The sequence below is a fragment of the Dermacentor albipictus genome, chromosome 1 (genome assembly GCF_038994185.2).
Source record: "Dermacentor albipictus isolate Rhodes 1998 colony chromosome 1, USDA_Dalb.pri_finalv2, whole genome shotgun sequence".
Taxonomy (NCBI): Eukaryota; Metazoa; Arthropoda; class Arachnida; order Ixodida; family Ixodidae; genus Dermacentor; species Dermacentor albipictus.
Genome location: NC_091821.1, coordinates 160,994,783 through 161,009,621, shown reverse-complemented (window position 1 = coordinate 161,009,621; position 14,839 = coordinate 160,994,783). Strand labels below are relative to the sequence as shown.

The window sequence follows — 14,839 nt, the reverse complement described above, 5'->3', positions numbered from 1 at the left end:
AAGAATACCTTAGATGAGCGAACGACGCCGGGAGCCGCAGCGCGCCAATGCTCTGCTTTCAAAGCGCGCCACCAGTGGCGCTCCGAACTGAGGCCCTCGGTGTTCCGTAGGCGCCTGAAAGCAGACGGTGGACGCGCAATTTGCCGCGCTAGCCCCTGTACCGATTTAAGCTGTAACTTCAGCCGCTTGCGCAAAGTCCATCAAACATGTGTTCGCTGACGGCCCTTATATACCCATATTAAAGAACGCCGAACTAGGTAAAATAACCATGTATCATCGCTGTTTCAGCCTGTGTTAAAAAGCAGCACGTAGAATCCCGATCAAAATTTTATGGGATGCATATTTTCAGAAAAATGTTTATTGTAGCTCTACAGTTAAACCGCGTTAGTTGCGTGGTATTGCTACAAGCGGATAGCGCATGCCAAACCCCTCATACCTTGACACATTCCAGGCGACTGCAGACTATGCAGCATATAAATTATTTCCGAGCACTCGATTGCGTTCCTGAAAATTTCGAGCGTGATAGTACATAGTTATAGTGGGCGCTTTGATTTCACTTACATTGTATGTGCAATGCTATTTCCACTAATTACCGAAAAGGCTTCATATGTTTCGTGTATGTCTCAAAAGAACAGTCAAAACCGTGTGCGGCATGAGGTGAAGGCGATTTACCGACGTGGCTGCGCCAGTTTCAACGGAGTGATTCTGCGGTCTCTTATCTGTTCTGTACACCTAATGCAACCTACTTACGAGCATGGTTTCAAGCTGTGTAGTCGCCCCATGTAGCACTGGTAGAGAAATTGATGCACCAGCTGCTTTATGTAACTACCAAGAAGGTATGTACAGACCTGGGCAGAACATCATGATGAGACCTTATTTCTCAGGTTTGCAAATAAGTAAGAAGGGCACAAAGCACTTTCCCATCGCACAGCCGCATAAAGCTGATCAAATTACTAACACACAAAGCAAATACGACTGTCTCGTAGCGAAGATGTGAGCAGAACAGAGCAGGCGCTGGCAGGCGTACGGGCACCTGCGGGAAGCAAAGTGGATGGATGGATGGAAGGTAGGAGCGTCCCCTTTGAAATGGGGTGATAGTAGTTGCCACCATGCTCAGTTTTTTATTTTGCCTTGTATTTTTGTTTATGTGTGCTGTGTGTTATTAAAATTCGTGATTTTCTTTAAATACGTCTTCCTACCCTTTTAACCTTATGTCACCTCTCTGCTTTTGAGCCACCAATCCTCCAGTCGCCTTTTGCTAATTTCCACCGCATTTATTTACATGACTATTGTTATCTCTGAACCCTAGGGCCTCGGGGAGCGTTACTGTGGCCGCATCGACATAGGAATTGATACCATCACATTTTAGTATGAGGTGTTCCATTGTTTCTACATATTTTCCACACACAGTGCATGTGTCTTCTTCATTAAATTTTGTTATAGCTCCGCATTCTGAGACACCCTGACCTAGCTTCAAAGAGTAGCTAGGGCACTGCCTCTTCAGTTATCATAAAACGCTTCCTTCCTAATCTGCTGTTTCCAGTATAGATATAGTTCCACACTATGCTTGTTTTCCATTGAATTTATCCAATTTTTACCTTCCGCGTCTTTAACCTGTCGTTTAATGCTCTGTCTTTCTCCGTCCTCGTGACTGGCATACTTACTGGTTATCTTCCTAGTTCTTTTCCGACATTTTGAGTGAACGCTCTTTCTGTATAGGTATTTAAATACCTTAGCTGCGCACCTGTTATCGTCCAATTTCCTCAGGCGTTTTTCGTATAGTATTTTACTCTGAGCTTCCCGTGCTTCGAACGATGCCTAGACCATATCCCCCTGTACTGCTTCGTTTGTGGTTTTCCCTTGGGCACCTAGTGCTAACCTTCCCACAGCTCTCTGATATATCTAGTCTCGACTGAACCTCTTTCCTTAAATACAGGACCGCATTCACGAAAGTAAGCCCCGGCTCCCTTCCAAATACTTCTCAGTACCTCATACCTGTTGTACCCCCCCAATGCCCTATGTTTCATTATCCCGGCATCTCTTCGCCCTTTTGCTATGAGAGACTGTTCATGCTTTTCCATGTACATCTGCCCTTTGTTTATCCGTACCCCGAGATATTTGTATTCGGCCTTTCGGGGTATTTCACGGCCTTGTATTGTAAGCTCCTGATCAGTTGTATCGTTGAGAAACATCCCACCGGACTCAACTGCACTAAAACTGAAACCTAAACTGTCTCCTGTCTCCACAGTAATTAACCAGAGTTTGCAAATCTTCCTGGCTATCTGCTAACAGTAAAATATCGTCCGCACACATTAAACCCGGTAGTCATTGCTCAACAACCTTTCCGCCTAATCTGTACAACAGATTATACCCTAGATTGCTTCCTTGTAGCCTTCTTTCCATACTTATCGTATAAAGCATGAACAGCAGCGGTGATAGAGGACAACCTTGCCTCAATCCTTTGTGTACCTCGACAGTTGTCGTACTCTTAATCCCTTCCCTTGCTATTTCAACTTTATTTTCTCGATATATTTCCTGTAGAAAATCAATTACCTCATGACCGATACCTTCATCTTTTAATATGTTCCACAGGAGTTCCCTGTTGACATTGTCGTATGCACCGCTTATGTCCAGGAAGGCTAAATACATAGGTCTCTTTTCCGCCTTAGCTATTTCTATGCACTGGGTAAGCACGAACAGGCTATCATCTAAGCACCTGCCACTTCTGAATCCGTTCTAAAGTTATCCGAGTATTCTATTAGTTTCTACACATGGGGAGTGAATTTTTAATTTCACCGCCTGCATCGCCAGCCTCTATATAACTGATGTTATCATAATTGGTTGGAAGGATTTTATGTTCTTATCACCTTTCCCTTTATAAATCAAATTCATTTTACTCTGTCTCCAGCTGTGCGGAATTTGCTTATTTGTTGTGACTGCCTCCAATGCTTTTCTCAGCGTTTCCTTGCTTCTTGCGCCAAGTTCATTAACTTGATTGGAATTTTGTCTATCCCACTGGCAAGCGTGCGGGCACCAGCGGGAAGCAAAGCGGGCACTAGTCTCGCGCGCCCTCTCTCGTTGCGCCGAGTTACCAGAACGCTGCCCGCACCTTTCCACAGAGCGCTGACAACCCTCCGTTCTCTCACCTAGCCTATCTTCCACCGTGGTAGGCATTCACAGTAGTTGCCGCGGCTGTTCGCCTGAGAAACCAACTACCGCTTCTCATGCGCTACTGTCAGTTTAGCCCCTGCACGTGATCACATGCCCGATTGCTATGTAATCGTCTGTGGGTACGAACATACCAAAGGTGAGCTTCCTGCAATGGCATGCCACCCAATACCCCCGAAGGGCTAGGCCTAACCAGCGCACCTCGTCGGGGGTTGGCGATCAAGGTTGCAGTTAAGTGCCAAGTCAACGAAATGCGTTGCAGCAGCGGTGTAGCACTTGCAAAGTGAAGGAATCACCCTGATAAAGAAACTAAAAGCACAAGTGGCACGGGCAACAGTCAAATGGCGGCAACTTGGTCCATTGTCGCCATTGTTTTCGAGAGCGCACATGCCCATCAGTCTGAGAAATCGAATGAGATATTGCTTGGTGTCCGAAATTTCAGTGGCTAACCTACATTAGATGTGTGGAGTATGGTGGCAGTGCGGCGGGGAATTTTGAATAATTGAGCACGTTTTGTCTGTTGCATGCGAAGGCTGCAGATCCCCAGACATTAACCGGTAAACGTTCATAAATTCAAACAGACACAAACATCCCAGTCGCATGCTTCAATTCTCGGATATGCGCGGCTGCTTGATCTACATATTTTGCACATGTGCTGTTTTTGCAAAATCCTGTTTTGGTTGTACCGTCAAAACCTGTGATAATGAAATCCCGCGCCTACGAAATTCCTGTGAAAACAAAGTATTTTCATATCCCTGACGCACGCTCATAGGATTTAATGCATTTCGCACCTCTCGACACGAAATGTCACTGTACTACATTCCCGCATCAAAGAAATTTGTTAGAACGTAACCCCGTACATTACCTACTCGTGCAAGGCTAGCAGGCTTCGAAATGTGCTCAAATGCGATTGCTTTGCACTAAAATTGCATTAAAATACCACCACATTACACTCATTTGACTGTTTCTGCACACCTAGTGCAGTGTGTAATGGTTGTCACGGTGACAAAAATGCAGCGAAAACAAGGAAATCCATGTCCAACTGACATGGGGTTGTTTATGGCTCTTGAAATGGCGCTCGCAGCATGGAGTGCCACACAACGGGCCGCGATTAAGCAATCGTCCGATAATATGCATTCCTTGCTTCAAGAATGCTGGTTTTGGCAGCACCCGACAGGCATCGCGTGCGGATTCGGCGCCGGACATGGATTTGCACGGAGGAGCCATAATCTCGATGACAACCTTCGGGTATACGAGATACGATCGCTTTGCTGCTTGGCACTGGACGCGTTGATGCCTACAGGTGACAGCATGTGCTAGAGAAATGCTGCTGCATGCGTGGAGTGTGGTTGCTCTGCGTCTGGTACTAAGTTAGGCAAAATCTTGCAAAAGTGATCGTATCTCGGAAAGCAATTGACTGAGATTACAGCTCTACTACAGCTCCACGGCAGTGCTGCCACTTCTGATCGACACATGTGGCACACTTTGTACTGTCGTAATGCGGTTTTACATCCTTGAGTGAGCTTGCCAAAGTAGGCTAACACAATTTCGACAGTCAAGTTTTGTTCTGTGATGCATTCACAGAACAACAGTCTCATTTCGCAACAACGAAATTCTTGCGAAAGCGAATTTTTTCGCGTTCCCCGCTGGTTTCATTATTGCAACATTCAGCTTTATTACGGTACCGCTTATTGTGTGGATAATCGCGACTCCAGCGATTTGCGCTATAAGCGGCCTATACTGTATTACTTTTCACCATGTTGGCTTCATTTAAATATGTTCTCAAAGGCAGTGCTAGGTTCCATAGGAAAGATTGCCATGCCATTTTGTTTGTTAGAGCACTGCTGTTATAGCAGTGCACTTCAAAATTTTAAAACATTTTAGCAGCTAAAATGTTATCTGCAATAGGAATAAAGAACCTTATGGGTTGTTGCGATGCACATTTCACTCTAAATTTGTTTGAGACTGAGTTAAAATATCTTCTGAGAGAAGAGAGCATAGTATTCACAAATTGTATTTCAGTTTGTACTTACCGTATTTACTTGCATAATGTTCGTACTTCTGAATTTTTCGTCAAATTCAATTTTTTTCTTTCCCTTGTAATTCGATATAGAGCAAAATTCGATATAAGCCTGCTGAAGATTTGGATGTCATAAAAGCAGATACCATTTATAAAATCACTTTATTGATGAAACTAGCTTAGTTTTGCACGAAATAGTCCTGCATTTTCTTCTGCTTGGGCAATTTCGCTGCCTGCGACACATGCTTCTCCACATTGTCTAAAGAGTCGGAGCAGCTGAGGCCGCAACCTTCCGCATTCGCGCAGAAGCACCGGACTAGTGCGAGCGTCCCAATCACTTCGGAGGATGTGGGCCAAGAACCGTCATTGCTTTCCTCATTGTGACCACTTTCACTTGCGCTCAGTACGATGTCGGCAATGTAGTCTTCGTTTTCGGGCTCTCCCGTGGTCGCAACACCATCATTTGCGCTCACAAGCTCGTGCACCGTTGATTCGTCAACAGTTTCCGAAAATTCTGACAGCTCGCTCCAAACTTCAGCAACACTGGCAACAGCTTCGTCGCATTCATCAGAATTTACAGTCATAACCGAGCATGCGGAAGTCAGCACGGCTGAAGCAATTTCGGATGAACCACTCGCACACGGCCGTGCGTACGCGTTGGACGCCACGGGCACAGAGTCGCGAGTTTGGCCGCTTTAGCCCTAATCTCCCCTTATTCTTCAAGATCGTGATGAGAGTGCTCCTCGGAATCTTGTACGCTGAGGGGACATCCGACTTCTCACCGCATTCGACACTATTTATGATTTCGAGCTTCACGATAAAAGGTGAATTCTGCCGCTTCATCACGACGACACTGCAGGAGAAGGCCCACAAGGCGCACACACAATGGATCAGAAAAGCAGCGAGACAACTCGCACTTTTGCCATCTTTCACAACGAGGGCACAAGAGCCTCTAATCGGCTGTCTGAGCAAGCGCTGTAGGTGTGCCAGGATAATTTTTTGTAGGGGGTCTCGACGGCTCGTTTGAGGTAGCGTGGTCACGGTAGGAAGAGCGGTTGGATGGAACCGCGCCGCCGGGTCTTCCCGCCACCGCGAGGGAAATCCAATTTCCGAGGGCACTTTCCGCCACGTGACGTTCGATATATTGGGAGTCGCTGCTATTTTTGTTCAATGTAAGTGTATGATGGTTCGGATGTTATTTGTTTAGCAGTTCTTTTCTCTTCCCCTATCTCTCTGAATGTTCCGAGAAGAATGCAGGGAGAGGGTGAGAGTGACCAGTAGAGTGACGGAGCAGCCCTCGCATGGCTAACGACGTTGGAGCAAATGCGACTGAGCCGAAAATCCCAATGGAGATTAGACTCTCCACCGTATCATGAAGCGTTTTGAGCGGATCAAGTGAGCACCATGGAGCACCACATGTACTATTTGCTAACTACAGTGAAACCTCGATATAACGAAGTAGGTAAAACCGACCAATAATTTGCTTCGTTATATCGAAATTTCATTGTATTGAAATTATACGTTTTATGCAAATAAGTACAGTAGCCGATTGATTTTTCTTACACGGAAAGGTGCTGCAGAATTTTTCAAATTATCGGGCAATCGAAAAAAGCAAATTTGAATAAGAAAAAATTCATTTTCATGAATTTGGGAGTCGGTGATGAATGATATGGTTTCATGCCACATCAACGATATCTTAACATCGGCGTACGAATTAAGCAATGCCAGCCACGCTTTTGCGTGCACTCCACCTCCACGGGCTGAAAGCGTCACCTGCACTGGGATGACGCTATCATGAAAAGCACTGGCAGTGGGGTGCGAATGCTTCACTTGCTCCAACGGGTCACTGAAATTCGAGATTATGCAACCTCCACTACTAAACGTGCCGGAAGACAGCTGACATGATGCCACGCTGTCTCTGCACGCCAACTCTTTGCACATGTGGCAGAGTACCTCTAAGGCAGGGTACAAGGCTGTGAATGCACTCAGCTCTGCTACAGCCATGCGCAGCTATAGCTGAAGACGCCAGAAAACGAGATGTGCACCAACTTACCCCCCCTCCTCCCAACCGACCCTCGTGCACGCTTGATCGCGTTACCGTGAACGCGCAGCCCTCCCATCTTTCTCTTTGCTGCACAGGACAGGACGGCGGCACTCGTAAGGCCATCTTTCTTGTCCCACCCTTGCACACTTTCACTCGCACTTAAAGCACAAAGTGCACGGCCTGATAGTATCTCAGTTGTACTTCAAAAGGAACATGATGCAGCTCCACTTCTCCAGTCGCTCTTGTCGGGGAGCAGGGGGCCATTTCAGAGGTGAGGTGCACCTGCAAGCAGCCTCTTGTAATTGAATCATCTGACCATCTGCGTCCGCGAAAGTTTCCATTTAGTGTCTCGGCAAATTCCGTTATATTGAAATCTCATACACACTTCGTTATATTGAGGTTCTAAGTACATTTTGTTCTATGGACAAAAGGTTCTGAAAAGTAATATACTTTGTTATATTGAGAATTTCGTTATATTGAAGTTCATTATATCAATGTTTACGTGTACTTAAACGCAAAATGGCGACCCTTAATGTGGAGGAGAATGGAAGACCATGGAGGAGGGGTGAAGAGGGCTTAACACCCGGGGTAATGGGGAAAGGGCGTTGTCTCTTAAAGATATAATGAAACTTTGAGTGGCGGAGAACCTTGCCTTGCAGTGTGGCTTCACGGCAGCGTGGCATGCATTGCTGTAAAGCCTCACTTCAAAGTGCAATATGCATATAACTTGCGGCCCGACATTACTGTTCAATTAAAGAAATGTTTGGAGTGGGTTATACATGCAAAAATAGGGTAAGTCGCCTCGGGTTTTGCGCATGCATACTTGTAGCCCGCTGTTTTTTTGGGGGGGGGGTCTCCAAGGCGCTTTGGTCCCCATTTCTAAAGCTGACTTAGGTTCGTGTAATTGATGTATAAAGAAATATTTATGTCTAATATGACCCTGTGATGCTTAGACTGCAGTTGTTATGCATAATATATTTTCTGTTCTATAGTCGTAGGGCTTACCAACTATAGTAGCTCACATTGGCAACAAATTTGAGTAGCTTCGCTTATCAAATTAAATGTTGTGTAATTAAATACAGGGCCATTTATTTACGCCTCTTCTTACTTTGACATGTTCGAACAGCAGAATTATTCTGACAAGAATGAAAATGGTGTAGTAAGCCATTACAGTAAAAGCATGTTGACTATGTGACCCTTGTTAAAGGACTCTTCACCAGGCCACGTACAATATTTCGGTTATGCGCTGAAAGTTATGTGCCCTGTATGGAGACTTCTACCACAAGAATTCTTCAAATTGATTAATTAATAGCTAAGATAGAAATATTTCAGTGCCGCGAACGCGTGATTTCAGGAGGCAAGTGTCACTGCCAGCATAACTCTCTCCATTTGCTCCGTCTAGCCTCTGCAAGCAAAATTCCTTCCCTGCGTTCTCCTGTACCGGAGCTTGAGGATCGCGTGTTGCATATGTCACAGGCCCCATCTTTTTTCCCCTCCCTTTTTCACAGCCCGGCACATCATTGTTTCGCAGGGCACTTCCACTGACGATGTGCCGAGTGAGCCATTGTGCTTGTTTTGTTTTGCACATCATACGATCTTGCGTACTGTGCATGAGAACACCTTACTAGTGGTATAAGTCACTGGTACACGAAGACTGAGGCAGACACGAGTGGATAACAGAGTATGATTGCATGCATGGACACGGCAGAAAATGATAGTTTCGTTGTCTGCATGCACGAGTGCACGAGATAGGAACAAGCAGACGAAACAGATGTACATTTCTTGCTACAGTACGAAGTAAAACAAACAGGCAGACATTTGGTTTGTGTGTTTTATTTATCTAAGCTTTACTTCGTCTGTTGAAGCAACAGATTACACAAATAACAGATGCTGCCTTGAATAATTCTAGAAGTCATGTGTCACTCTGAGCGACGTGACAGTACACACACGTACGTAGGTGCACTTACGCATGCACATCACCTCTCTGAATGGGAGTGCAGTGCATGTGAGGAGTAGGGTAAACGGTGTTTGGTTTGAAAATTCCAGCTCTTTCTATGGTGCGTAGCATTGCAATACTTAGCAGACATCATCGTTAGCGCACATTGTATGCACTGTGCTTGTCAGCCCAATATGGCCAGGCCTGTTGAGGGTCCCTTTAAGTCGGAATATTGAATGAGTCAGACTGGCCATCCGATCATGCTAAATGGTGCATTATCCTGTGGCGTTAAATATTCTTAAACATGTTGACATATGGCCACACACCAGTTGTCACGGTCTGCGCTTGTCCTGTCAAGCACTAGAGGACAATAAGTGCTACATAGGTGATGGTGAAAAAGCGAGATGGCCACGGCACTCATATGCACCCAAAATGAAGTGGCAAAATTTTGGTGTTCGCGAACTTATTCAGAGGTGCGTTTGAATGTGAAAGCAGCCTTTGTTGGATTAAGACTTGGTTTTAGTGCTGGTGCCTTTCTCACACTGCAAGCCATGGGGCCGTTGCCATTCTGGAGTTCTTTTTCACATCGTTAGGTCATATACCTGCTTGAATTTAATTGATACACAGGTGGTCTCAGGGCTGGGCGTGGGAGGGCAGCGACGGCTAGTGTATTCATTAGCTGGGATGTTTGAATTCAGTTCCTACTGTCTGAATGCATGTTTGCCGTCACATGATCTTTTCCGTCGCAAGCACATCTTTTCTATGACTCAAGCTGTGAACAGCTTGCCCTAATCATGCTACCTGCAATGGCCAAAGTGCATGAAGCAGCAGAAAATCTGGCTCATTGTCACAGTTTAAGCAGAAACCTGTGCCCTGCTACCACACTACCAGTAAATGTCTGAAGGCGACCATGCTGCTATGTTAATTGAAAAGGAAAAAACAAAACCGAGTTCTCGTGAGCACGCCGTCGAATATTCAGTTCTAAATATTTATCATAGACTAATAAAGTATTATTAAATACATGGTTTGGATAGAATCTGCATATTGAAAAAGTAATACTTTTGATTCGCACCTGAAATTCAAGAAAGAAAATACTGAAAAGAAGGTTACAATAATTGATTACATTGCTGTCTCAAGCAAAGCACTGATTTTGATAGCCTTTAAGTTGGTATTCTTGTATCCAGTTGTAATTGCTTATGTAAACAAATGCACAATTGAGGATGCTTTCAAATTTGATAATGTACACCTAATTAACATCTTGGAACTTCAAAAAGAAACCAGACCAACAATTACTGCTAAACTTTTGGAAAGGGCCTGAAGTGATCTTAAATTTGTGTTCAGCATCACTGGTGCAAATTGAAGTTAGTGCTGCAAGTATGTCCTGCAAGCAAAAGCACAAAGCATTGAATGCCAAAGTCAGTTTACCTCCCTCTAAAAAAAAAATAGAGCGACAGCCATTGCAAAAAGAAAAATAGTGTTAATCGCATGTTTTGTTCAGAGGCTTGGTGTATCGAGAGCTTATCATGTTAGCTTCATGTTTATCCTATAGGATAAAAGGTAAACCAAAACTTGTGCTAAAAGATTTGTGCCAGTCAATTTGGGGGTACCATCTTGATGTGTTGTGGTCTGGACAGTGATTACTGTTGCACTTCAACATGAGGCCCCACACTACGACATCAGTCCAGGAATATCTGGCCAAACACCATGTTTTTCTATCGTTTCCCCATATCTAACCGACCTATTGCTGTGAGGTTTTTTTGTTTACCCGTGTGAAATTGCCGCTAAAAGAGAAGCATCATGAAGATATGGCATCCATCAGAACTTCTGTGACTAACATTCTGTCGAGCATCCCTGATGAAGATTTCTTGCTTCTATTATTTCCACAAATGGTGGTAACTAGGTATAGGTAACTGAGGGGAGTACTTTGACAAGATGCTCACTGGTTTGCACGTTGAATAAATGATTTTCTGTGAACTCGGTCCTGGAACTTTTCTGACGAAGATTGTGTAAGCCTTTTGAATACTTTCTATTGAGAGCTCTCAGGTGATCTTGTGTGCGCATTGGGGAGGCCATGAGAGATGCGGCAGTAATACTATGGGGCTACTCTTAACAGTGAATGCTGGGTTGCGTTTGCCTCCAGGTTTACTATGCCATAGAATCGCGTGACCATGGTGACAAGTACTTCTCTATTGACCGGGAGACTGGAGACATCTACACCAAAGTCGAATTTGACAGGGAGGAGAAGATGGCCTATGCAATCCTGGTTCGGGCTGAAGATGGGGCTCCGTCAGCGAGACCTCACATGACGGACAACCGGCCTAACTCAGGTGTGTGTGTGTGCAGATTCTTCTGCATGCTTTCTGGTGTCTTTATTATATGCGAGCACCTGATTACGTGCACTTCTGTTGGCAATGACGTTGAGCTGACATTTTCAGCTACAGTACAACCACGTTCGCCGATCAAGTTATTGTCGGATCTTTAAGACCTGGTTAACTATTCAAACTTTTCAATGGCACTGCTACCTACTACATAGAACTAGTCCGTATTAATGTAAACAGGTTTAACTGTATATGTCTCACTCAGTTTCCTAGGCATGGCCTGCACATGCAATGTCTCAAACGTGGCACTTGTTAACATGGTTACCAGCATTTGGGTCATCACCCATACTGTTGTTTTTATTGGCGAGGCAATTTTCCTAGCTTTTTGGGTGCCATACAAATGCTGCATTGAGACCTTTGTGGGATCAAATTGTTAATGTGGTGTTGTTGACTATTTAAGATGCAGTAATAATTAGGTGCTGTGATTGGCTAGCAGCAAGCTGTTGTGAGGAGCTTGTGGCTATGTTTTTACCAGTGGTCCTCATCAGCAATCTGGCCTGAGATCACACACGCAGGCTTGACTGATAGCCATAGAAGCAGTATTTGGGTCTGCAGGTGATCAGCGTGCCACCACTGCAAGTGCTGCCCAAATTTTTCTATATTCCTGGTGGACAGAACATGGAAAATTTCTATGCACGTGGAAAATGCCAAACTGAATATGTGTGGCATGGCATAAACTGCCCATGTGCTGCCAATGTAGCAGTGTTGCATAGAACATGTGTGCGCCATGGGTTTGCATTTGTGCACCTTGGTTTCGGCCAGGTGGCAAAAATATGTGAAGCACTTCTGCGGTGTTGGCCATCACGAAATTTTAATAATGCTGCCTGGCAGTGCCTTTAGTGTGCTACCCAGATGAATCAGCGTAGCAATCGGCAAGCTTCTCTTCCTTTGGCTGCCTCTTCTCATTAAAGGGACTGACAACTAATTTCTATTTGGTTGTCAAAATTCCTGCTTGCTGCATTAAAACTGTCTAGCATCACGACTCGCACCTGGACCACTCCTAGCATAGATTGTCTGCGAATAGGAGGCCGTATACACTAATATTCAGCTTGTGAACAAATACATAATTCCGCCTTAGTTCACGTGTTACACACGTACATGTTTACGGCATGGCCCTGCACGTTGTCGCTGTATACGCACGCGGTTTGTCAAGCAGTTGGGGTGCAAACCCATTGATGACCTCTCTTCTTTCTCCCCGTCTCTACCCTTTTGCTTAGTTGATGCTGTATAGTTCTTTGACAACCACGCGAGCAAGCAAGAAGGAGAGGTGCCCATTGCTCTGTGCATGCTTTGAAGCTGCCCTTGTCATTATATGAAGCCCAGTGCCATTGCAGCATGTTTGTCACTCATGTCTGTAAGATTTTCCGCACTCTCCGCATTTTGCCAAGAAGCCAAGAATTCATTGCCATCAATGCATTGTTAGGTGAGTTGGTGCTCTGTTCATGATAGAAACATAAACAATGTGCACTGCAAGAAAGAAATGGCTACACACCGATTTCAGAGCATTGGGAATGGGTTACCATGTGAGGAAATTAAGTTAATTTTTCTGCTCACTTGGGCCTTCAATTCAAGGAGCAAGGTTATGAACATTCACAAGAGGCCTTATAAGCGCGGCAAAGCAAAGGATAATTTGAAGTGTTTTAGTAAATTCTGCTTCTACAATAACAAAAAAAAAGGCACTCTTACCGTGAGAAGAATCTTAGTAAGCGAGAAAAGATGCAAAAATGAGACTGGTATAGACGTCGCCCGGAGGTTCCTGCTGTGATGTGACGTCATGGATATCGATGGTGCCTGTTCAGGCTAAGTCAAGTTTTGATCAGCGAAGACGAGACTACAATGTAATCTAACAGTTAGTCAAAAGCGCCAGAACATGAAATAAACACTTTGTAATTTGTGATGTCATACTGATTCACTGGTTTTGAGGTTTCGTCATGAAATTCCGTTAATAGAACTTTGGCCTTAATTATCTCTTTAGTAATCAGTCTATTAATCCATAATGAATGAAAAGTGAGTTTCGAAAGTTAACTCTAAGCTGATTGAATGTTTCTCTTTAGTATGATCTGTATGAGCTGTATGATCCAGGGACGTACAGAATGTCCGTGGCTACTTTGCTGCTGCCATAACTCTTTGTTAGAGTTGTTGCACCATTTGAGCAGAGTGCAGGCCTCTTAATTATGAATCTTCTTTTGGTGTTAAACCCTTTGAATATTAATCCTCTTGGGAATTTGATTTTAGTATGGTGGGCATACAGCCTTATTTGTTCTTGTGTGAGTACCACTAAAACAATGTTCAAAATCTGCTAGAACCACTCGCATGCTTTGGCGATCCCTTAAATATCCACTGCTACAAATATGTGGCAAGCAGACATTCTTAATTTGCAATTAATTTTAATTTTTAGCTAGTAACTAATGTAGGGGTCGGAGGACGGACTTCGGGATGAAAACCAAACTTGGGAGTATTTATTTTACATTATATACAGGGAGGTGAGCGTCAAGTGACAGTCGTACAGTCATTACGGGCCGGCAGCAACTCGGACGCTGCGGCCCGTGGCAAGAAGTTCGAGAGAGGTGAATCAGGGAATCAGGGAATGCTCAGGTCTCTCTGGAAGGCTTCTTATAAACCCTTCGAGCACTGGAAGTCGCGTCATGTTCGGCCAAAGGGAGAGTCCGCTCAGATGACGCCACTTTCAGCCAATGGTAGGCGCTCGTGCGATGGTGTCATACCCGACGAAGAGAGTCGGCGCCTGGTCCTCCTCTCTTGATCACTTGATCCCCCTGCGGTCTTGCCTCGCAGAGTTGCAATGCGCTTCTTCAAACGAGGAGAAGGGAAGGGGCGCTCATGCTCCATTGTCCGAGGGTTCACCTGCTCCCGGTGCTACGGCCCCTCAGCGGTAGCAATTGTCTTCTTCAAAGGTGGTGAAGAGGTACGCTTGGACCTTCCCGGCACGTCTGGCTGTCACGGCGCATTACCGCCGTCTTGGTTTGGCACCCACTTCACTTCCAACAATGCCGTGCTATCCCCTCGCTTTCTGGAAGAGTCAAGCAGAGAATAGCTACCGGCGGCTTACAAACTTGTTTGCACTTGTCTGGTGCTCCTCTGGAATGTGCTTTCCTGCTTCTGCATTCCTCAATTAGCTGTGCTGCGATTCGAAGTGGTTTGGGGAACTCTAAGTAGCCTCAGGAAACGGCGCCATGTCTAACAGCTCGTCCTCGCCCCGGTTGTTCTGAATGGCCGGTGAACTCAATTCGCCGGCCATGAGGAACGCTGAAAGAACCTGCAGGGTATTGGTGTCG

The 14,839-nt window shown here is 45.1% G+C and overlaps 1 protein-coding gene across 4 annotated transcripts in view; it reads left to right on the top strand.

The window, feature by feature from the left end:
• Positions 1–14,839, top strand: part of CadN (neural cadherin) — a 300,943-nt gene that overhangs the window by 79,036 nt on the left and 207,068 nt on the right. For all 4 annotated transcript variants that reach the window (XM_065443455.2, XM_065443446.2, XM_065443469.2 and 1 more), the window contains exon 15: positions 11,309–11,495. In XM_065443455.2, the coding sequence (XP_065299527.1) occupies positions 11,309–11,495 (187 nt within the window). The remainder of the gene's footprint in view (positions 1–11,308; positions 11,496–14,839) is intronic.